The sequence below is a fragment of the Salmo salar genome, chromosome ssa05 (genome assembly GCF_905237065.1).
Source record: "Salmo salar chromosome ssa05, Ssal_v3.1, whole genome shotgun sequence".
Taxonomy (NCBI): Eukaryota; Metazoa; Chordata; class Actinopteri; order Salmoniformes; family Salmonidae; genus Salmo; species Salmo salar.
In genome coordinates, this window is record NC_059446.1 from 76,329,794 (window position 1) to 76,353,815 (window position 24,022).

General features: G+C 43.9%; 2 protein-coding genes across 10 annotated transcripts; both read left to right on the plus strand.

The window, feature by feature from the left end:
• Positions 1 to 1,888: 1,888 nt before the first annotated feature.
• On the plus strand, positions 1,889 to 3,556 carry LOC106575558 (lens epithelial cell protein LEP503). Of its 3 annotated transcripts, XR_006769983.1 has the most exons (3): positions 1,889 to 2,933; positions 3,016 to 3,046; positions 3,259 to 3,556. XR_006769983.1 is itself a non-coding variant. In XM_045718932.1 (2 exons), exon 1 carries the CDS (start codon positions 2,707 to 2,709, stop codon positions 2,896 to 2,898), a length of 192 nt encoding a protein of 63 aa, XP_045574888.1. In that variant the 5' UTR covers positions 1,889 to 2,706; the 3' UTR covers positions 2,899 to 2,933; positions 3,016 to 3,556. The 3 variants fall into 3 exon arrangements, 2 of the variants coding, with proteins under 2 accessions (XP_045574888.1, XP_045574889.1); XM_045718932.1 differs by having other exon boundaries at positions 3,016 to 3,556; XM_045718933.1 differs by lacking the exon at positions 3,016 to 3,046.
• A 210-nt stretch (positions 3,557 to 3,766) lies between these two features.
• On the plus strand, positions 3,767 to 23,895 carry pbxip1b (pre-B-cell leukemia homeobox interacting protein 1b). Of its 7 annotated transcripts, none has more exons than XM_045718930.1 (11): positions 3,767 to 3,973; positions 12,797 to 12,879; positions 13,011 to 13,173; positions 19,245 to 19,306; positions 19,410 to 19,833; positions 19,941 to 20,207; positions 20,464 to 20,487; positions 21,128 to 21,180; positions 21,286 to 21,402; positions 21,632 to 21,722; positions 22,235 to 23,894. In XM_045718930.1, the coding sequence occupies exons 2-11, from the start codon at positions 12,823 to 12,825 to the stop codon at positions 23,680 to 23,682; spliced, it is 2,706 nt and encodes a 901-aa protein (XP_045574886.1). In that variant the 5' UTR covers positions 3,767 to 3,973; positions 12,797 to 12,822; the 3' UTR covers positions 23,683 to 23,894. The 7 variants fall into 7 exon arrangements, with proteins under 7 accessions (XP_045574886.1, XP_045574887.1, XP_045574882.1 ...); XM_045718926.1 differs by having other exon boundaries at positions 3,768 to 3,973; positions 21,632 to 21,866; positions 22,235 to 23,892; XM_045718928.1 differs by having other exon boundaries at positions 3,768 to 3,973; positions 13,011 to 13,137; positions 21,632 to 21,866; positions 22,235 to 23,892.
• The last annotated feature ends 127 nt before the right edge of the window (positions 23,896 to 24,022 follow it).

The following is a 24,022-nucleotide window of genomic DNA, read 5'->3' on the forward strand; positions in this document are numbered from 1 at the left end:
GGCTAGTTGAGTTACCACAGGGAGAGGATGAGGATAGTTGAGTTACCACAGGGGGGAGGTAGAGGCTAGTTGAGATACCACAGGGGGAGGTAGAGGCTAGTTGAGTTACTACAGGGGGGATGTAGAGCCTAGTTGAGTTACCACAGGGAGAGGATGAGGCTAGTTGAGTTACCACAGGGAGAGGATGAGGTTAGTTGAGTTACCACAGGGGGATGTAGAGGCTAGTTGAGTTACCACAGGGGGGATGTAGAGGCTAGTTGAGTTACCGCAGGGGGGATGTAGAGGCTAGTTGAGTTACCGCAGGGGGGATGTAGAGGCTAGTTGAGTTACCGCTGGGGGGATGGAGAGGCTAGTTGAGTTACCGCAGGGGGGATGTAGAGGCTAGTTGAGTTACCACTGGGGGATGGATGAGGCTAGTTGAGTTACCACAGGGGGGATGTAGAGGCTAGTTGAGTTACCACAGGGGGAGGATGAGGCTAGTTGAGTTACCACAGGGGGGATGTAGAGGCTAGTTGAGTTACCACAGGGGGGGTAAGGCTAGTTGAGTTACCACAGGGGGATTAGAGGCTAGTTGAGTTACCACAGGGGAGGCTGGTTGAGTTACCACAGGGGGAGGCTAGTTGAGTTACCACAGGGGGGATGTAGAGGCTAGTTGAGTTACCACAGGGGGGATGTAGAGCCTAGTTGAGTTACCACAGGGAGAGGATGAGGTTAGTTGAGTTACCGCAGGGGGGAGGTAGAGGCTAGTTGAGTTACCGCTGGGGGGATGGTAGAGGCTAGTTGAGTTACCACTGGGGAGAGGCTAGTTGAGTTACCACAGGGGGAGGCTAGTTGAGTTACCGCAGGGGGGAGGCTAGTTGAGTTACCGCAGGGGGAGGCTAGTTGAGTTACCGCAGGGGGGAGGCTAGTTGAGTTACCGCAGGGGGGAGGCTAGTTGAGTTACCGCAGGGGGGAGGCTAGTTGAGTTACCGCAGGGGGGAGGCTAGTTGAGTTACCGCAGGGGGGAGGCTAGTTGAGTTACCGCAGGGGGAGGCTAGTTGAGTTACCACAGGGGGGAGGTAGAGGCTAGTTGAGTTACCACAGGGAGAGGATGAGGCTAGTTGAGTTACCACAGGGAGAGGATGAGGCTAGTTGAGTTACCACAGGGGGGATGTAGAGGCTAGTTGAGTTACCACAGGGGGGATGTAGAGGCTAGTTGAGTTACCACAGGGGGGAGGTAGAGGCTAGTTGAGTTACCACAGGGGGGAGGTAGAGGCTAGTTGAGTTACCACAGGGGGGAGGTAGAGGCTAGTTGAGTTACCACAGGGGGGAGGTAGAGGCTAGTTGAGTTACCACAGGGGGGAGGTAGAGGCTAGTTGAGTTACCACAGGGGGAGGCTAGTTGAGTTACCACAGGGGGAGGCTAGTTGAGTTACCACATGGGGGGAGGCTAGTTGAGTTACCACAGGGGGATGTAGAGGCTAGTTGAGTTACCACAGGGGGGATGTAGAGGCTAGTTGAGTTACCACAGGGGGAGGCTAGTTGAGTTACCACAGGGGGGGATGTAGAGGCTAGTTGAGTTACCACAGGGAGAGGATGAGGTTAGTTGAGTTACCGCAGGGGGGAGGTAGAGGCTAGTTGAGTTACCGCAGGGGGGAGGTAGAGGCTAGTTGAGTTACCGCAGGGGGGAGGTAGAGGCTAGTTGAGTTACCGCAGGGGGGAGGTAGAGGCTAGTTGAGTTACCGCAGGGGGGAGGTAGAGGCTAGTTGAGTTACCGCAGGGGGGAGGTAGAGGCTAGTTGAGTCACCGCAGGGGGGATGTAGAGGCTAGTTGAGTTACCAAGGAGGTAGAGGCTAGTTGAGTTACCGCAGGGGGGAGGTAGAGGCTAGTTGAGTCACCGCAGGGGGGAGGTAGAGGCTAGTTGTGCCTCTACATTATGTGCCAAGGTGTACAGTAGGGTCTAGGGTTAGAGAATGTGCATTAGTGCAGGGTCCATGTCAGCAAATGTTCTATATTCAGACATCTGGTGAGAACATGTCCTATAGCTGTCATTCACAGAATCATTTCAACCTGCACGATGACCACCACGCAGTCATCCAACAATATAGAAATCAGAATAGTGGGGCCTACTTATTTCAACCTGTTCAGAACACAGATTACCAGAAGAGAGAAACAATAGGCTGTCACACAGTCCTGGACAAAGAGAGGAGGTATATTGTGCGCTTTTACAGTAGAGCTGCATTGAGCAGGTGATACTGGAACTATCCTGAGGGGTGTACTGTAGGTGGTGAATAGATTATGCTTTACATAGAGAGAGACGGAGAGCACCGAGCTAGTCTGTTCCAGACTGGCAAAAACCCTAGAGATACAGAGAGAGAGCTGCTTGGGAGGGAGGGAGAGAGAGGGGTGGTGGGGTGCAGAACACACCCAGAGCCAGTGAACAGAATGGTTCATAACCAGGGGTGACTGGTGTGTCTGTGTTCCAGAGTGTAGAAGAATAGAATAGAGAAAGATCAGGAGCTGAGAGAACACCCCCTGGTGTTGGTAGTGTTGATGTCACTATAGGAGGAGCTATGGACAGGAGCTCTCTGTCCACTCACACCCAGTCCAACCCTGGTCTTCTCCTCTTCCTTTCCTCCTCAGCTCCTCTGGGATTGACCTGACCCCTATTCCTCTCATCTCCCATTTCTATCATTTCTTCCTCTTGTCCTCCGTGTGGAGCAGAGCCATGCACCCCCAGCGTCCTCTCCCCCAGGCCATGCCCTCCTCCCTCGGGCAGAACCTGCGTGACATGGCCATGGGCCTAGGCAGAGGGAAGAACTTCCTTGGTGGGAACATGGCCTACGGCTTCATCCAGTCCCTCAAGGAGTGCCTCTACTTCGTACTCTGCTGCTGGTGCATCAAGGAGATACTGGACTGACTGAGACACCCAGAGAGGGAGAGAGGGGCACAAGGGTGAGGTTCTCTTTCCTGCGTGTTTCTCTGGACGTGTTTCTCTCTTCCTCCTTTTCACTCTCTTCCGTTTTTCTCTCACCAGCTAAGATGTTAAACACAGCGTGTGAAACGGTGTAAGTATGAGTCTTGTCATTACATACAGTAGATACTGTACATAGTTTCACTCCAAAATAGAAGACGTTTGCCAAACTGTTTTCTGACATTTCCTTTCAGCTACGGTACATGTTACCTGTAAAATATTCTACCAAATATGTAGGACTGTGTAGTATGTTATGGTTTACATGTTGTACTATATGGCCCTGGTGTGTGGATTTGCTCCTCTTAGTGCCCATGATGCAGTTCTGTATTCCTGTCTGGAGGCTTGAGAAACTGATGTGCTGCCTGGTGTATCAGAGGATCTCTGTTATTCTCTGATCCTGAGTCAGTCGGTCTGGAGACCTGCAGTGTGTGTGTGTGAAGCATCATCTTAACACCAATCAGCTGATCCTAGACCTGTGGAGAAACCAAACCTGTGAGGCAATGGACATGGCTTTTGATGCTGCTTAGGTCACATTAAATTCCAAGTTGTATTAATTTCTGTACAGTCTTAATATGCAAGGAATAAAAATTAATGTAATATCTGATTTTGTTTGTGTGTGCTAACCAGAGTCAGGTGGTGTGTGTGTGTGTGTGTGTGTGTGAGAGAGAGAAACAAAAAAGTAGAGCCTGACATCTGCCAATGTCATCATAGTGTCAGGTGGCACCACTCAACATTGGAAAAGCATTGCGTATGGTATATTTTGCATACCCACTCTTATCACCTGCGTGTGTCAATCAATCTGAAAGTGTGCCCATTGAGCGACACGAGAGAGCGATGATCATTGGTGAGATGGGCAAGGAGGGGTGGGACGTCAGAATGTCCTTCCCGGTTGGACAAGAGAGCGTGGCTCACGCAAGCTTCAGAGACTCTTCCAAGTTCCGAAATTGGATGCGTTCAATTAATTTGGCAGAAAGGGATTGATGCACAATTGCCATTTATAAGGAAAACAACGCGTTCAGAGGTAAGTGGAGTAGAAAATGTAATGTTACTTTGTGTTCTTGTTACCATTTTGTCGTTAGATGTTACTGTTTCCTGGTTCTCGACAGAGGTTAAAGTAACTATCTGGATTTTCGGTGGAAGGGATTCAAGTTTTTCATAGTAGGTTGGCAGATAAAACTTGTTATCTTTAATTGAATAGTACATATTTTATAACGGATGTAGTAAAGTTTCAGTATTATTTATTTCTATATTGTGTTGCCACCGGCGGTCACAATGTTGCACTCGATTATGATAATTTTGTCATGGTTCATCAGTGGAGATGCGGTGTGACAGTTGTTGACATTTCAGAGTACACACCTTTGTAGACACTGAGATGGCTAACATGCAAATTAGGTGTCAGGGAGCGATGATTCACTGCCAGGCTTAGGTTTAACACTTGTTTAAACATTTTACAGCCTAGCATCGACTAGACAAGGCCAGCAGTGTAGCGTTGTGACCATTTTTGGTAATTTTCTTTCGCCGAGACAGATAAAGATATATATAATAGGCTGTTGGCACACAGACGGAAGACGCATGTGACAACGCAAAAATAAATGTCGTTTCAGATTAAAGAGAATGAGAGAAACTCGTTTCAAAGCACATCGTTCTCTATTACCCAGGCCTATTTAAGCAAATATAAAGAGGAAAAAGTGCAGTTTGCAGTGGACGCCTGTATAGGCCAAGTGTACTACCACTGGCGCCGAAGTGTTTCTTAATTTGTGAAGTTGATGGGTCTAGAGTGTGTCAGAAGTTCGCTACTCTGTCGGGAGCTCCATGGCTGCCAAATGAATACACCACTTCAGAGGTTTTGTCTAGAAGGGATACAGTTTTAGTCAAAATGTACTTTTCGTAGCAGGTTTAAGATAATTTATGCAGCAGGTTAGGCGAATGAAAATAGCAGGTTAGGTGAACTAGGTTAAGATCAGGAAAATGTTTAGGAGTTAGCTAAAATGCAACTTTTGACTTGAATTTGACAAAAGCTGTATCCCTTCTAGACATGATCCATTTCAGTGTCGAGGACGGAAGAATGAGGGTATCTTTCATTGACACCACATTTTTACAAATGTTTTTTTTCTTTAAACAAGCTAGATTTATTTTATATAAAATTCTAGGCTACTTACTATAGGTCTAGAGAACATTTACAGTGGCAATTTTAACATGTAAATCTTGGTGGGGCAATATATATATCTCAACAATACATTAATTGCACTATAGTGGTGCTTTCTTTTCAGCACCATGGAATGAATCCTTACCACTGCTACACCTGGCTATCAGCGGAGTCTTGTCTGTCAGCGACAGTTAATTCAGCCTCATTTACTGTCTTTTATAAAAACATAGCTGATTTGGCTGACTTGCTTAAGGATCAGCGTCCCGTCAACGGTACAGTTGTAAATCATGTGATAGACTGCATCCAATTTGCTGAGTAGAGTGATGGAGGCTATTTTGTAAATGACATAGCTGAAGTCAAGGATCGGTAGGATAGTCAGTTTTATGAGGGTATGTTTGGCAGCATGAGTGAAGGATGCTTTTTTGCGAAATAGAAAGCTGATTCTAGATTTAATTTTGGATTGGATATGCTTAATGTGAGTCTGGAAGGAGAGTTTACAGTCCAACCAGACACCTAGGTATTTGTAGTTGTCCACATATTCTAAGTCCGGACCGTCCAGAGTAGTGATGCTGGACGGGCGGGCAGGTGTGGGCAGCAATCATTTTGAAGAGCATGCATTTAGTTTTACTTGCAGTTGGAGGCCACGGAAGGAGAGGTTAGTTAACAGTGTCCAAAGAAGGGCCAGATGTATACAGAATAAGTGTCTTATATCGGCTGAAAGCTTAAATTCTTCTTAATATAACTGCATTGTCCAATTTACAGTAGCTATTACTGCGAAAAAATGGCATGCTATTATTTGAGGAGAGCTCCTAACAACAAAACACTTTTTTCACCGGCAATAGGTTTGATGAATTCACCTCTGAAGGTGGAATGTGTACTTACATTCTGAAATTTTGCTCTGATTTATCATCCAAAGGGTCCCAGAGATAACATGTCCTTTTGTTAGATAAAATCCTTTTTAATATCCTAAAAAGGTCCATATAGCATGCATGATCAATTTTGTATTTCCACTCGTTCAATTTGCAAAGAAAGGAATCTGTGAAAATCTCACCCTAAACGTTGTTAGAACGAGTCAAATCACGTTCATATGTATTCCTCAGAGATCCTAGAAGGTAACAAGACTTCACTATATCGTTAGGGGTGTAGTATATCCTATAGGACACCATATTTGGTCAGAGTGCGATGCCTTAATGGCACGCCGATGACGCGGGTGGTCATCACTTGAACTACTGTATCTTTGTCAAATAAGCACCAATCGGGGTCAAACAAGGCCAGCTAGATGGCCAATGAGCTGGGCTTTACCATGTATTTGTTGTAAAATGTAGCTACTAACCTTGTACGACAGCATCCCTTTTCATATTGGACAAAAATTATAAGGATATTCACAGTTATGAAAACTGGTTGTTTTTCAAATGTTCAACGTATAATATGGCTACTAATACTTGGAAAGCTAAATCAAGTCCAAGTATACAGATTTGGCGATATTCTTGCCGAAAAGTGTTATATGAATGTGAATGTCTCCTTCATGATTTGCCCAAATGTACATAGGGACTTCACACTAAAAGTCTTGTAGTTCACTCATACTTCAAGTTATCCATCTGAAACTTTGCAGATACACTGCTGCCATCTTGTGGACACTATCGGAAAAACAACCAGTGATAGCTACAACTGTGACCTTTCTCTTCCATTTCAAAGATGGTGGTAGAAGACCGGTTGTTGTTTTTCCTTTGTATTTTCTTCTACCAGATCTATTGTGTTTATATTCTCCTACATTCAATTCACATTTCCACAAACTTCAAAGTGTTTTCTTTCAAATGGTACCAATAATATGCATATCCTTAGTTAGATTTTGGTTTGTCATTTAGGTGAAAATTGAACAAAAGGGGGCTATTCCTAAGAAGTTTTAAAACAAATGTGGTTTCTACTGACAATTAAGATGTACTAACTATGTCATAATGGGACAACAAGCGGATAAGAAGCATTCCATAATTTCAATTAATACAATAATGATTGAGCAAGGATGGACATAGTCCAATATAACTTTGTTCAGCACTTTTGAAATGTACAGCGACAGAATTCAGAACATGGGCTGTTCCTCCGGTTCTGACTTGGTGTACAGGGAGAAAACCATAAGAAAAATAAAGGGGGCATATACGCAGACAATGAAAGCTCTTACAATATTTGATGATTACGTTTCTCTAAAACATGGCTATAGGCTACATGTGCACCACCAAGTCAGAACAGGGCGGCAGGTAACTGCCTGTAGTGGTTAGAGCATTGGATCAGTAACCGAAAGGTTGCAAGTTCAAATCCCCGAGCTGACAAGGTAGAAAAAATTGTTCTGCTCCTAAACAAGGCAATTAACCCACTGTTCCTAGGCCGTCATTGAAAATAAGAATTTGTTCTTAACTGACTTGCCTAGTTAAATGTACTACACAACATATCACTTTCTTAGCTATAGTATACATATCTCCCTGGAATATTACATTTATGCAGCAGAATACAATACATGTAACTGTGTAGGTTCCGTCCCTCTCTTCGCCCCAACCTGGGCTCGAACCAGGGACCCTTGCACACATCAACAACTGACACCCCACGAAGCATCGTTACCCATCGCGCCACAAAAGCCGCGGCCCTTGCAACGCAAGGAGAAACCCTACTTCAAGTTTTAGAGCGAGCGACGTCACTGATTGAAACGCAATTAGCGCGCACCACCGCTAACTAACTAGCCATTTCACATCGGTTACACTCACCCCCCTTTTGACCTCCTTTTCCGCAGCAACCAATGATCCGGGTCAACAGCATCAATGTAACAGTGTAGGTTCCATCCCTCTCTTCGCCCCAACCCGGGCTCGAACCAGGGACCCTTGCACACATCAACAACTGACACCCACCGATGCATTGTTACCCACTGCGCCACAAAAGCCGCGGCGCTTGCAACGCAAGGAGAAACCCTACTTCAAGTCTGAGAGCGAGCGACGTCACTGATTGAAACGCAATTAGCGCGCACCACCGCTAACTAACTAGCCATTTCACATCGGTTACACTCACTTGAACAGGAAGGTGGCACAGCGGTCCTTTGTGGGCAATTTCTGTCATCAAACTTTGTCATCAAAGTCTGGCATTCTCTAGATTTATGGTGCTTTCTAGAAAGAGGCACAAGTCCTGACTTGTTATTTAGAGTTGGATGACCGTTCAAAACGTATTTTCCCAGTCGGAGCTAGTTTTTCTCTTTTTTTTTTACGTGTTCCCAGTTGTCTGGAACTCACTGAAGTCTGAGATTTCCCAGTTCTGAGTTTCCAGTTGTTTTGAATGCTGTAGAAGTCTGGGTTGACAGCATGGCTAATGTATTCACCCTTTTGTGGCCCATGGTGTTTGAATGTTTATCCTTTGAAGCTTGGAAAAGAGACCCTTAAACCAAGACTTGGACTACACACCCTTTCCACTGAATAGCAGGCTAGTGATTGCTTTGCAATGTTTGCAGTTAGCCACTGATTCCTTCCAAACCACTCATTGTTGAATTTGACATTTCCAACTTGTTGTGTAATGTTTGTCCAATTACCGATGAGCAACGATACATTTTATGTATAATTTCTCTTCATATGACAAGTATTGAAAGGATTTGCCAGTAGATTGTTGACTTGGTTCATGATTTTGACTGCTAGCTAGGACATTGAAAGTATGATGTTGACATGATCAGTCCAATCAAAGCTTCGGTAGACATGTGATTTGAAGACATTTTATCTGTGGCCAAAGACCTTGAGCCTTCTTGGATGGGCACCCAAGAGACTTGAATTTTCAAGCTCTACCCGTAGATTTTGTGGTGACTTAGTGTCCCCATGAGACACCTGCATTTTGGAGCTGCCTTACTCAAGAAAGCAAAAAAGAGACTGTATGCGGCTTTATTAACTCAATGATTGTTTGCAAACTGACATTAATGCCAAAATAACATGCAAAAAAATACATGTGTATATATGTGTTATTTGTATATTTTTAGCTCTGCCCTGAATGACGGGTTGCCACTGCCTCTTTAAATGCTCCACAGTTGAGACAGTGGCGCTCCTTCAGAATGCGTGTGCATATTTGATTCACCAGGGCACTGTTCGCTCTCTCTGTCTTGGCGTCTATCTCATTAGCTCTATATTTAGCTTGGTTAATATCTATATTTAAGTCATTCCACGATATGCTCCACAATGCTCCATTGGCCCTAGGCGACGTTCAACAGGCCTCTCATGGGAAGAGCCTGATTAGAAGACCTAAATGACTGTGGGACAGAGAAGAGACATGGGGGACTAAAGTGTGTCATGCAGTGATCTGACAGAAGTGGCATGATTGAAGATGATGTCAGACACAATGACAATAATAACCCGTGTTGGAAGTAGCCTAGAAAGTCCAATTTAATAGAAGAACATACTTTTGAAAGTAGACAGGACACTTTTATCTAGGCTTTCAATAAACGTACTAATGCATGTATGCAGTTTATTGCGCCGTTTTATAACCCAGTCCAGTATTTTCAGTCAGTTGGTTTCTGCTCCAGTAATTTCAGCCTGAGTGAAGGTGCCTCCTGCACTGCCTGGCCAGACATAGAATCACAATGACTAGAATGGACTAGCTCTCTAAAATCCACCATCCACCGAATGACAATAGAATTTGCCATATTGTGCATGTGTAGTAGAACTTTGAGAAAGGCACAATAAAATAGATTATGTGGTTGGCATCAATTAATCGAACATTAAATAAATACTGGGCCTTCATGCACCTAATATGGCTCCTGGTGTAGGCCAATCCACTGCTCCTTTGGGAATGTCTGTTCTACTAATTCTAATTCTACAATGGCCCAAGCCATAGTAACCCCTGTCTCTGCCAAAGCATGCGTCAGCCAGTCAGAAGCCAGGGTAGCCACAATGCTAGCAACACACACTACTACTAATGAAGGACTGAATACACTCACAGAAGTGTGCACTTCATGTACACACACACACACTTCCTGTGCATGTAAAAACAGAGGATGTAAATGAGTTTAAGCAGCAGAATGCGGAGTGGAACAATACTGTAGCATACTGATGCTGTAGGGCCTTCAGTAGCAGAATGAGGAGTGGAACAGTACTGTAGCACACTGATGCTGTAGGGCCTTCAGTAGCAGAATGAGGAGTGGAATAGTACTGTAGCACACTGATGCTGTAGGGCCTTCAGTAGCAGAATGAGGAGTGGAACAGTACTGTAGCACACTGATGCTGTAGGGCCTTCAGTAGCAGAATGAGGAGTGGAACAGTACTGTAGCATACTGATGCTGTAGGGCCTTCAGTAGCAGAATGAGGAGTGGAACAGTACTGTAGCACACTGATGCTGTAGGGCCTTCAGTAGCAGAATGAGGAGTGGAACAGTACTGTAGCACACTGATGCTGTAGGGCCTTCAGTAACAGAATGAGGTGGAACAGTACTGTAGCACACTGATGCTGTAGGGCCTTCATAACAGAATGAGGAGTGGAACAGTACTGTAGCACACTGATACTGTAGGGCCTTCAGTAGCAGAATGAGGAGTGGAACAGTACTGTAGCACACTGATGCTGTAGGGCCTTCAGTAGCAGAATGAGAAGTGGAACAGTGAACTGTACTGTATCATACTGACACTGAGCGGATGGTCGGGGGGCCGGAACAAAATTACAAATAGTTTTAGACTGTAAGTTGACCGCAAGAAGCCCAAACAGATACCGTGGCAAGAAAAAGTATCTGAACCCTTTGGAAATACCTGGATTTCTGCATAAATTGGTCATAAAATTTGATCTGATCTTCATCTAGGTCACAACAATAGACAAACAAAGTATTCTTAAACTAATAACACACAAACAATACGTTTTCATGTCTTTATTGAACACACCGTGTAAACATTCACAGTACAGGGTGGAAAAAGTATGTGAACCCTTGGATTTAATAACTGGTTGACCCTCCTTTGACAGCAATAACTTCAACCAAATGTTTTCTGTAATTGTGGATCAGACCTGCACAACATTCAGGAGGAATTTTGGACCATTCCTCTTTACAAAACTGTTTCATTCTTGGGATGTCTGGTGTGAACTGCTCTCTTGAGGTTATGCCACAGCATCTAAATCGGGTTGAGATCAGGACTCTGACTGGGCCACTCCAGAAGGCGTATTTTCTTCTGTTTTAAGCCATTCTGTTGTTGATTTACTTCTGTGTTTTGGGTTGTTGTCCTGTTGCATCACCTAACTTCTGTTGAGCTTCAATTGGAGGACAGATAGCCTAACATTCTCCTTCAAAATGTCTTGATTAACTTGGGAATTAATTTCTGTCAATGATAGCAAGCAGCCCCAAACCATAATGCGCCCTCCACCATACTTTACAGTTGGGATGTTTTGATGTTGGCGTGCTGTGCCTTAATTTCTCCACATAGTGTTGTGTTCCTTCCAAACAACTCAACCGTAGTTTCATCTGTCCACAGAATATTTTGCCAGTAGCGCTGTGGAACATCCAGCTGCCCTTTTGCGAACTTCCGACGTGCAGCAATGGGTTTTTTTGGACAGCAGTGGCTTCTTCCGTGGTGTCCTCCCATGAACACCATTCTTGTTTAGTGTTTTATGTATCGTAGACTCGTCAACAGATGTTAGCATGTTCCAGAGATTTCTGTAAGTCTTTAGCTGACACTCTCTAGGATTCTTAACCTTTTCTTAACCTCCATTGAGCATTCTGCACTGTGGTCTTGCAGTCATCTTTGCAGGACGGCCACTCCTAGGGAGAGTAGCAACAGTGCTGAACTTCCTCCATTTATAGACAATTTGTCTTACCGTGGACTGATGAACATCAAAGCTTTTAGAGATACTTTTGTAACCTTTTCCAGATTTTTGCAAGTCAACAATTCTTAATCTTAGGTCTTCTGAGATCTCATTTGTTTGAGGCATGGTTCACTTCTGGCAATGCTTCTTGTGAATAGCAAACTCAAATTTTGTGAGTTCTTTATAGGGCAAGGCAGCTCTAACCAACATCTCCAATCTCGTCTCAGTGATTGGGACTCCAGGTTAGCTGACTCCTGACTCCAATTAGCTTTTGGAGAAGTCATTAGCCTAGGAGTTCACATACTTTTCAAACCTACACTGTGAATGTTTAAATGATGTGCTCAATATAGACAAGAAAAACACAATAATTTGTATGTTATTAGTTTAAGCACACTGTTTGTCTATTGTTGTGACTTAGATGAAGATCAGATCAAACGTTATGACCAATTTATGCAGAAATCCAGGTAATTCCAAAGGGTGCACATACTTTTTCTTGCCACTATGTTTGACTAAAATAATAATTTCAAATCTTGCTTACATTTGTATACAACCACGTGTCTCTCTGTTATGCATGCGAATACTTGAGAACAGACTCTCTTGGAGCTGATTTCCTGGTGTTTTTAGTCATTTTAGTATCTGTACATGAAGCCTATAGCAATACTATTCAGGCCCTGGGGGCCTCTCTGCAGTACTGCTGCCTTTCTCCTCTCCCTCTGGCCCTTACTCTATCAAGCAATGTAATTGAATCATCCATGACATGCACACACTTGGTTTCCCAGGTTTAAATCAGTTGAAGGAAAGAATGAAAACCAGTAGAACTGTGGACCTTGAGGCCAGGATTTCAATATTACTGGCCTACTGTAGGACTATCTATAGCATGTGCTGAAGTACTGTGTTTGACTTGCAGGTGCTGGACAGAGCCACGAGGGGGTAATGTCTGACAGCGGTGGTGCTGCCAACAGCAATAGCTGGACTGTCCTCACAGCAGAGGTACGCTCTCTTCACACTTTACTGTGTGTGTGCACTGCAGAGTTTACAAAAGTTTGAGTTTTGAACATTTGTTTTTCAAATGGGATTAATGTGTCACCATATGGGTCAATGAAATAATGTGTGTGTCTCAGGAGACTGTTGCTGAGACACTGAGGCCTGTAGAGGAGAGAACAGAGCACCATGAAGATACACCCAGTCATACTGCTGCAGAGAAACCTACAGGTACACCCAGTCATACTGCTGCAGAGAAACCTACAGGTACACCCAGTCATACTGCTGCAGAGAAACCTACAGGTACACCCAGTCATACAGTGAGCACCAAAAGTATTGGAAATGTTTTGGCTCTGTACTCCGGATTTGAAATGAGGTTATTTTCATACATATTGGGTGAACTGTGTAGAAATAACAGCACTTGTTGTACATAGTACCCCTAGTATAGGGGAAAATTTCACTTCTCTATTAAAGTAGTCAAACGTTTAGTATTACATAAAGCGTGTGACTCTACATACTTGTTGGATGCATTTGCTGTTTGTTTTGGTTGTTTCAGATAATTTTTTGCCCATTAGAAATAAATGGTAAATTAATGAATTGTATAATTTTAAGTCATGTTTATTGTAAATAAAAATATAATATGTTTGTAAACACTTCTACATTAATGTGGAAGCTGCCAAGATTACGGATAGTCCTGAATGAATTGTGAATAATGATGAGTGAGAAAATAAGACGATCAAATATCACCCCCCCCCCCAAAACAAAATGCTAACCTCTCCTGTTATTGTAATGGTGAGAGACTAGCATGTCGTGGCGGTATGATATAAAATGCTAACCTCTCCTGTTATTGTAATGGTGAGAGATTAGCATGTCGTGGCGGTATGATATAAAATGCTAACCTCTCCTGTTATTGTAATGGTGAGAGATTAGCATGTAGTGGCGGTATGATATAAAATGCTAACCTCTCCTGTTATTGTAATGGTGAGAGATTAGCATGTCATGGGGGTATGATATAAAATGCTAACCTCCTCTGTATTTGTAATGGTGAGAGATTAGCATGTCGTGGGGGTATAATATAAAATGCTAACCTCTCCTGTTATTGTAATGAGAGATTAGCATGTCTTGGGGGTATGATATAAAATGCTAACCTCCCTTGTTATTGTAATGGTAAGAGGTTAGCATGTCTTGGGGGTATTACATAAAATGCTAACCTCTCCTGTTATTGTAATGGTGAGAGATTAGCATGTCGTGGCGGTATGATATAAAATGCTAACCTCTCCTGTATTTGTAATGGTGAGAGATTAGCATGTCGTGGCGGTATGATATAAAATGCTAACCTCTCCTGTATTTGTAATGGTGAGAGATTAGCATGTCGTGGGGGTATGATATAAAATGCTAACCTCTCCTGTCATTGTAATGAGAGATTAGCATATCTTGGAGGTATGATATAAAATGCTAACCACTCCTGTTATTGTAATGGTGAGCGATTAGTATGTCTTGGGAGTATGATATTTGTGCGTCTATCTTTCTGACTCATCGTTATTCACGATTCATTCAGGACTATCCATAATCATGGTAGCATCCACATTAATGTGGAAGTGTTTTGAAGTGTTTATTTACAATAAAAGTGACTACAAAATGACACTACATTATTAACCATTAATTTCCATTGGGCACAACATAATATGAAACACAACCAGAACAAACTGCAAATGCAGCCAACAAGTTTGTAGAGTAACAAGCTTACTGCAATCATTGTGTGCTAGGAATATGGGACCAAATACTAAACTTTGGACTAATTTAATACACATAATATAAATTAATTTGTCCCAGTACTTTTGGTCCCCTAAAATGTGAGGACTATGTACAAAAAGTGGTGTAATTTCTAAATGATATGGATGACTATACCCTGAAATTAAAGTAGAGTCTGACTTTAACCTCAGTCACTGTATCATTTCAAATCCAAAGTGCCGGAGTACAGAGCCAAAACGACAACAAAAAAATCACTGTCCCAATACTTTCGGAGCTCACTGTATTGCCACATGAGAACCTACAGGTACACAACACATATTGCAACAGTGGTGATTTTTAGCATGTAAATCTTGGTGGGGCAAACTCAATTTTTTTTGTTGTTGATTCATGCCAATAAAGCCACTAAACAACACTACACAATACATCAATTGCAATATAACGGTGACAAACAGTGCCCACAAACTGTTAGGGCCTACATGAAGTTGTCCCAACAGCAGAGCATTCTTTTCAACACCATGGAGTGAATCCTTACCACTGCTACACCTGGCTATCAGCTGGGCCTTGTCTGGCAGCGACACAGTTCATTCAGCCTCATTTACTGCCTTTAAAAAAACATAGCTGACTTATTAACATGGCTGACTTATTTAACCTCTCTGGGCCTACTCAACAGCCAGTGTAATCCCGTGGCGCGATATTCAAATACCTTGGAAATGGTATTACTTCAATTTCTCAAACATATGACTATTTTGCACCATTTTAAAGACAAGACTCTCGTTAATCTAACCACACTGTCCGATTTCAAAAAGGCTTTACAACGAAAGCAAAACATTAGATTATGTCAGCAGAGTACCCAGCCAGAAATAATCAGACACCCATTTTTCAAGCTAGCATATAATGTCACATAAACCCAAACCACAGCTAAATGCAGCACTAACCTTTGATCATCTTCATCAGATAACAATCCTAGGACATTATGTTATACAATACATGCATGTTTTGTTCAATCAAGTTCATATTTATATCAAAAAACAGCTTTTTACATTAGCATGTGACTAGCATGTGACTAGCATTCCCAACGAACACTTCCGGTGAATTTACTAAATTACTCACGATAAACGTTCACAAAAAACATAACAATTATTTTAAGAATTATAGATACAGAACTCCTTTATGCACTCGCTATGTCCAAATTTAAAATAGCTTTTCGGTGAAAGCACATTTTGCAATATTCTGAGTAGATAGCCCGGCCATCACAGGCTAGCTATTTTGACACCCACCAAGTGTGGTACTCACCAAACTCCGATTTACTATTAGAAAAGTTTGATTACCTTTGCTGTCTTTGTCAGAATGCACTCCCAGGACTTCTACTTCAATAACAAATGTTGGTTTGGTTCAAAATAATCCATAGTTATATCCAAATAGCGGCGTTTTGTTTGTGCGTTCAAGACACTATCCGATGGGTAAAGAAGGGTGACGCGCCCGACGCGTTTCGTGACAAAAAAATTCAAAATATTCCATTAACGTACTTTGAAGCATGTCAACCGCTGTTTAAAATCAATTTTTATGCTATTTTTCTCGTAAAAAAGCGATAATATTCCGACCGGGAGTGGTGGTTTTCTTTCAAAGAGAGAGAAAGTAAACATGGTGTCGGCTCGGGCACGCGCCTCCAGTCTCATTGTCCTCAGATCGACCACTTACAAAATGCGCTAATGTTTTTCAGCCAGGGCCTGCAAAGCCACCATTCAGCTTTCTGGCGCCTTCTGAGAGCCTATGGGAGCATTAGAAAATGTCACGTCATGCCAGAGATCCCCCGTTTTGGTTAGAGATGATCAAGAAGGCCATGAAATGGTCAGAGAGAGCGCTTCCTGTTTGGAATCTTCTCAGGTTTTGGCCTGCCAAATGAGTTCTGTTATACTCACAGACACCATTCAAACAGTTTTAGAAACTTTAGGGTGTTTTCTATCCAAATCAAACAATTATATGCATATTCTAGTTACTGGGCAGGAGTAGTAACCAGATTAAATCGGGTACGTTTTTTATCCGGCTGTGCAAATACTGCCCCCTATCCCCAACAGGTTAAACAAATGTGGTTTCCTCTGACAATTAAGATGTACAAACTTGTGCCATAAGGGAACGATGAGCGGATAAGAATCAATCTGTAATTATGATTAAGACATTAATGAGCGAGCTAAAATGGACGTAGTCAATATAACTTTGTTCAGCAATTGAAATATACAGTGACAGAATTCAGAACATGGGCTGTTCTTACAGTATTCCTCCTGTACACCAAGTCAGAACCGTAGGATCAATAAAGTGGGCATATAAGCAGACAATGAAAGCTCTTACAATATTCAGTGTCTACATTTCTCCAAAACAGGCTATAGGCACAAGTCAGAACAGTAGGCTATGTTATGAGGGGGAAAGTTACCAAATCTATTAGGGTGAGGCACATGAGCTACTAATAGCTTACTACACAACATATTTAGCTGAAGTACACATATCTCCCTGGCATATTACATCATTTATGCAGCAGCATACAAGACATGTTTGGACTCATCTTGTTGTGCTCACTTGAACAGGAAGGTGGCGCAGCAGTCCATCTTGTGGGCAACTTTTGTCATCAAAGTCTGGCATTCTCTGGCTTTATGGTGCTTTCAAGACAACTGGGAACTCTAGGGGGGGGGGGGGGAACAAGGTCAAATCATGATCTTCAGGTCGGAGCGCTAGAAAGAGGCTTGAGTTCCCGACTTAGAATTCAGAGTTGGATGACCATTCAAAACATATTTTCCCAATCGGAACTTGTTTTTTTTCCCCCAGAGTTCCCACTTGTCTTGAACTCACTCAAGTCTGAGATTTCCCAGTTCCGAAATATGCCGTGTTCAAAACAACGTGGCAGATTTCGGAACTGGGAAATCTGACTTGAGTGAGTTTATCCTTTTAAGCTTGGAAAAGAGACCCTTAAACCCAGACTTGGATCACACACCCTTTCCACTGAATAGCAGGCTAGTGATGGCTTTGCAACGCTTGCAGTTAGCCACTGATTCCTTCCAAACCACTCATTGTTGAATTTGCGATTCCCTACTTGTTGTGTAATGTTTGTCCAATGGCCAATGAGCAACGATACATTTAGTATAATTTCTCTTCATATGACAATTATTGAAAATGATTTGCCAGTACATTGTCGACTTGACTCATGATGACTGTTTGCTAGCTAAGATTTTGAAAGTATCATGTTGACATGATCAGTCCAATCAAAGCTACGGTAGATAGTGTATTCAGACCATTGACATTTTCCACATTTTGTTATACTACAGCCTTATTCTAAAATTGATTACAATGATTAAAAAAACTATCTACACACAATACCCCATCATGACAAAGCAAAAACGTTTTTTATTTTAGCAAACTTATGTATCACATTTACATAAGTATTAAGATCCTTTACTCAGTACTTTGTTGAAGCATCTTTGGCAGTGATTACAGCCCCGAGTCTTCTTGGGTATGATGATACAAGCTTGGCACACCTGTATTTGGAGTTTCTCCCATTGTTCTCTGCAGATCCCCCTCAAGCTCTGTCAGGTTGGATGTGGAGTGTCGCTGCACAACTTTTTTTAGGTGTCTCCAGAGATGTTCGATTGGGTTCAAGTCCGGGCTCTGGCTGGGCCACTCAAGGACATTCAGAGACTTGTCCTGAAACCAATCCTGCGCTGTCCGGGCTGTGTGCTTAGGGTCATTGTCCTGTTGGAAGATGAACCTTCGCCCCAATCTGAGGTCCTGAGCGCTCTGGAGCAGGTTTTCATCAAGGATCTCTCTGTACTTTGCTCTGTTCATCTTTCCCTCGATCCTGACGAGTCTCCCAGTCCCTGCCGCTGAAAAACATCCACACAGCATGATGTGCCACCACCATGCTTCACCGTAGGATGGTGCAAGGTTTCCTCCAGACGTGACACTTGGTATTCAGGCCAAAGAGTTCAATCTTGGTTTCATCAGACCAGAGAATCTTGTTTCTCATGGTCTGAGAGTCCTTCAGGTGCCTTGTGGCAAACTTCAAGCTGGCCTTTAACTGAGCAGTGGCTTCGGTGTGGCCACTCTACCATAAATGCCGGATTGTTGGAGTGCTGCAGAGATGGTTGTCCTTCTGGAAGGTTCTCCCATCCCCATAGAGGAACTATGGAGTGCTGTCAAAGTGACCATAGGGTTCTTGGTCACCTCCCTGACCAGGCCTTTCTCCCCCGATTGCTCAGTTTGGCCGGGCGGCCAGTTCTAGGAATAGTCTTGGTGTTTCCAAACTTCTTCCATTTTAGAATTATGGAGGCCACTGTGTTCTTGTGGACCTTCATTGCTGCAGAATCTGCCACCACAGAAAGCGCTGAGCTAGGCAAAAACACCTGCATTTTGGAGCTGCGTTACTCAAGAAATCTAAAAAGAGACCATGTTTGTATGCAGCGTTATTAACTCATTGTTTGCAAACTGATATGTGAAACATATTAATGCCAAATAACATACAAAACAGGTGGGGCTCTGCCCTGCCGTGAATGACGGGTCGCAACTGCAATAGTATAACCTACAGGCACTAATACTGTTATACTACTTAACCTCTAACATGTCTGTCTGTCTATCAGAGAGTAGGCCTGGGGAGGATGCAGTGTCTGCTGAAGAGTCTCACTCTGTGAAGCTACAGCAGGTTAGAGATCCATCTCTTATGACACCCCACCTAGGATCATATCTAGCTAGAGGAAACACTGACTGATCTTGGACACTAACAGTTGTTTCACATCCATCCCCAGGAGACCCAGGAAACACAACCAGAGAGAGATAAGGATTACACCCATGACCTTCCCTTTGACCCTGTCCCTGACTCAACCCCTGCCCTTGACTCCTCTGCTAGTGTTGCTCCTCCGAGCTCTCTGTTAGAAGTCCCCGCCCCCACAGGGCTTGACCCAGATACACACAGCCAATCCAGAAGCCTCCCTGGGAACCCAGCCCCTCCCATCTCTGACCCTGATTCGTTCTCTGACTCCTACACCCACATTAGCTCCTCCCCCGACCTTGAAGAGCCCCCTGCCTTGCTGCTCAACACTGAGCCACCGGAAGAGGTGGGGCTTGTACAGGAAGTGGAGGGGTATATACAGGATGTGCATCATCATTATGAGGAGGGGCTTGGGCAGGAAGAGGAGGAGTCTGATCTGTCTGAGGTCGGGGCCAAGACAGGTGAGACACAAGGCATCTGTCTGGATCACCGTAACAACATTAGCTTCACTGTCACTTCGCCTTAAAATGTAGTTTGTGTGAACTGTCCCTTTAAAGCTAATGTTTAGTGGTTCTACGTCCCCTCTTTCTCCCTGGGCCAGACTCTCATCTGGAAGCAGAGGTGGTGGGGGAGGAGGAAGGGGTGTCAGGGGTGAGGAGGAGGAGGGGGTCTCTCCTGGCGGCTCTGGAGCGGATCGGAAGGGAAGAGGAGGAGGAGGAGGAGGATGAGTTCCGGATTCCGCAGCAGAGGGAGCAAGAGGAGACTGGTTTCTCTCTCAACAAGTGCATCCTAGGAGCTGTCATACTGCTGGGCCTCGGAACCATCTTCTTCTCAGGTGTGTGTCTCTGCAGTTTCTGTTACCATGGGAACATACAATATTGTTACCTTTAAGTGAACGGTGTATGACCTACACACACCTGTATGTCACCTGTGCCTGTCTCTTCTCTATGACAGTAACACAATGTGCTTCACATAATGATGACTGATCAGACTAAAGGGATTTGTCCCCCACATCACAGCTAGTCAGTAGTGTGTTGGTTGAAGTAGTGGTCACAGATAAAGGTCTATCTGAGACTGTATTATGTCTACAGGTGTCTTCATGGACCTGGATGGTGGTAGGTTGTGCGTGTGTGTGTGTGTGTGTGTGTGTGTGTGTGTGTACCAGAGGAAAAGAGGAGTGTTATGCGATTAACACTCACATGCTTGGTTGACAGTGCTCTCCATGCTTTCCCAAGATGCACTGCTCTCTCTAGATCTACACTGTATATAATATTACTATTCAATGAATGTTAGAAATTGATATTCGCTTAATGATTTAGTTTTTTTCCCCCCTGTGTAACTGAAGGGTTACTTAGCCAATTACAAATGACAAGTGCATGTTGATAATGATAATGTGTGTGTGCATGCTGAGGGGGCTTTGTGCAGGTGAATGTTTCCTGCCCATCCTCATGACACCGTTTGAGTGTGTTTTGATGCATTATGTTGGATCTCAATGCTTTGATGAGGAAGCTCCTGACATGCACTGATGCACTGTGTGTTGCATTCCATCCTTGTGTTTTGTTGTCATGGTGATGGTGCATCCTAGTGTTTGTGTGTAGAGTGATGTGTATTGTCCCCAATGTATTATGTCATATGATGTCTGTGGTTGTCTCCATTGTCTTTATGATGCATTATACTTGTTATAACTGTGATATAATGCCTTGTAACATTCTTTGTCAGTCTTGTGATGCGTTATAACAGCTGTTGTCCTTCCAGAGGGGGACTATGATGCCAGGGAGCTGAGAGAAACAGAGGTGGTGGGAAAACAGGTCAGCCTCTTTCTCTCTCTATCTTATCCCCCGCTAACTTCAAAATTCAAGTGTGTGTGTGTGTGTGTGTGTGTGTGTGTAATGTTTGTCTGTGTGTTATCAAAGGAATGGCTGAATCCTGAGGTTCCTCTTCCACCACCTGTAGATGTTGACAGTACAGACCAACTGAATAAACTGGCTAAAGAAGACCCACGGATAGCTGTACTGCAAGCCCAACTCCTGGTAGGCCCCTCGCTGTGCTCTCTCTCTCTCTCTCTCTCTCTCTCTCTCTCTCTCTCTCTCTCTCTCTCTCTCTCTCTCTCTCTCTCTCTCTCTCTCTCTCTCTCTCTCTCTCTCTCTCTCTCTTCCTCTCCCCCTCTCTCTCTTTCTTTCTGACTTAATGTACAACTGTGTGTGTGTGTGTGTGCTGCCTATATTCTCAAAGGGTCGTCTTTGTTTTTTTTTAAATCAGGCACAGAAAGAGGAGCTAAAAGTAGCCCAGAAGGAGGCGGAGGATGGAGGGAAGGAGAGAAAGAAGAGGGAGGAGGTGGAGAAGGAGCACGGTAGGCTGAAGAAAGAGATGACATCGCTCCCTGTCCTTCAGAAGGAGAACGAGAGGATGAAGAGAGAGCTGGAGTCTGTTCCTGTCTTACAGAAGGATCTAGAGACACTCAGAGCCACAGTGACTGAACTAAAACACAGCACAGGTACTTAGGAGTAGACCTGGCTTCAAATACTATTTAAAATCATTTACAATACTGTACTTCAGCTGGGCTTGATTGAGAATGCCTGGCACAATAACATTTTCTTAACTGCAAGCCCCGCCCACCTGGTACGCCAGGCATGCTAAAGCAATCCCTAAAAGTATTTGGAAGATTTCCAGTAGTATTTGAACCCACAGGTCTGTGTAGGAGAGAGGGAGGGGAGTAGGGAATGTGAAGGAGGGAGGAAGAGGACAGGGGGAAAGAGCTAGCTAGTGACACTAATAGCCACAGTGACTGAACTAGCACACACACACAACATGTACATGCACACAAACACAAACATTTCTAATTCTCTTCAATTCTTTCCTTAGCCAAAGAAGCAGCTTCACCTCCAGTCTCTGCCTCTGTCCTGCCCCCCTCTGGCCAAGCTGGGGATGACAGCCAGAACACAGCCGGAACGATAGAGAGAGAGGGCAAGAAACCAGGGAAGGGAGAGAAAAAAGAGTTGAAGGAAGAGAAGACGGATTGGAATAAGGGAGGGAAGAAGGGTTATAAGGTAGAAAAAGAGTGGAGAAGTGGAAAATATGACCAGGAGAAAGAAGGAAAAGAGGAGAAAGAGTGGAAGAAGAAAGAAGACAAGAAGGGAGAATGGAAGAAAGATAAATCTAGCAGAGGGAATGAGGGCAAACCATGGAAGGACAGAGGAAACAAGATGGAATGGAAGGAGAAGAGTGAGAAAAAAGACTGGAAGGTGGAGAAAGATTGGAAAAAGGAAAAACCTGAAAGATGGAGTGATAGCAAGGAGTGGAAAAAAAGCAAGGATGAGAGGAAGGGAAAAGAGGAGAAAAATCAAAAGAAAGGAGGTTGGGTTGAGTGGAAGGGAGAGAAGAATGGAAAAGAGGACAAAAATCAAAGAAAAGGAGGTTATAATAAGGGCAGGGATGAGTGGAAGGGAGAGAAGGAGTGGAAGGGAGAGAAGAATGGAAAAGAGGAGAAAAATCTAAGAAAAGGAGGTTGGAATAAGGGCAGGGATGAGTGGAAGGGAGAGAAGGAGTGGAAGAATGACAAGGATGACTATAAGGACCTTGGCAAAGGATGGAAGGAGAGAGGAGAGAGAAAGGAGTGGAAGGAAGAGAAAGACTGGACAAAGAAAGACGGAAAGAAAGACGTCAGTAAAGAGTGGAAGAGTAAGGACAACAGGAGAGAAAATGAGTGGTCTGATGGAAATAGAAAGATGGAAGGATTGAAGGAGGAGAGAAACGGAGGAAACTGGAAAAAGGACAGAGGGAATGACAAGTACGAGAAGGACCACCACTACTCTCAGGAAGGGCAGAAAGAGAGGAGAAAGAGAGAAAAGGGCCCTCCCCAAACCCACCGCCGACCCCCCCTTGAGCAACCTGACTACTGGAGTCACCAGAGAGAACGACTGCAGCACAAACCCAACCCTCAAACCCACTGCAGTTCAGTGGAGGCCTGCGCCCAGGCAGAGGGGCTGCTCCCTGTCACCATGCCGGAGTTTGAGGCCCTGCTCCTGGGTTACCTGGTCAAGGCAGAGAGGGTGGGGGTGGAGGCCTCCAAGAGGGAGGAGCTCAGTAAGCTAACCAAGGAGTTCTTCAGTGACGGAGTGTTCGTTCACGACCAGATGAGCTTCAAGGACTTTGTGGAGGATGTGGATGACATCTTAGAGGATATGGTGGAGGATGAGGAGGTAGAGGAGGAGATGGATGACTTTGAGGAAGAGGCAATGAACAGGTTTTCAGTTCCAGGGAGAGGAGAGAGGGAGAAGTGGAGGAAGGAGAGTGGGAGAGGACGGGTGTGATGGAGTGAGAAAGAGAGTCAACACATGTCAGGAGGAGCGGAAAGATGGAGGTGGAGGAAAATAGATGGATGTGCTACAAGGTAGAATTTAGGAGGAGCAATATATATATATATTACGACCACCGTTCAAAAGTTTGGGGTCATTTAGAAATGTCCTTGTTTTTGAAAGAAAAGCACTTTTTTTTTGTCCATTAAAATCAAATTGATCAGAAATACAATGTAGACATTGTTAGTGTTGTAAATTACTATTGTAGCTGGAAACTGCTGATTTTTAATGAAATATCTACATAGGCGTACAGAGGCCCATTATCAGCAACCATCACTCCTGTGTTCCAATGGCA

Bases quoted from the DNA above. Each gene is read 5' to 3' on its own strand.
- LOC106575558 (XM_045718932.1), top strand. From the start codon at position 2,707: ATGCACCCCCAGCGTCCTCTCCCCCAGGCCATGCCCTCCTCCCTCGGG.
- pbxip1b (XM_045718926.1), top strand. From the start codon at position 12,823: ATGTCTGACAGCGGTGGTGCTGCCAACAGCAATAGCTGGACTGTCCTC. The intron at 19,834-19,940 runs GTGAGACACAAG...GCTAATGTTTAG, and splicing joins TGAGGTCGGGGCCAAGACAG to TGGTTCTACGTCCCCTCTTT. The intron at 21,867-22,234 runs GTACTTAGGAGT...TTCTTTCCTTAG, and splicing joins TGAACTAAAACACAGCACAG to CCAAAGAAGCAGCTTCACCT.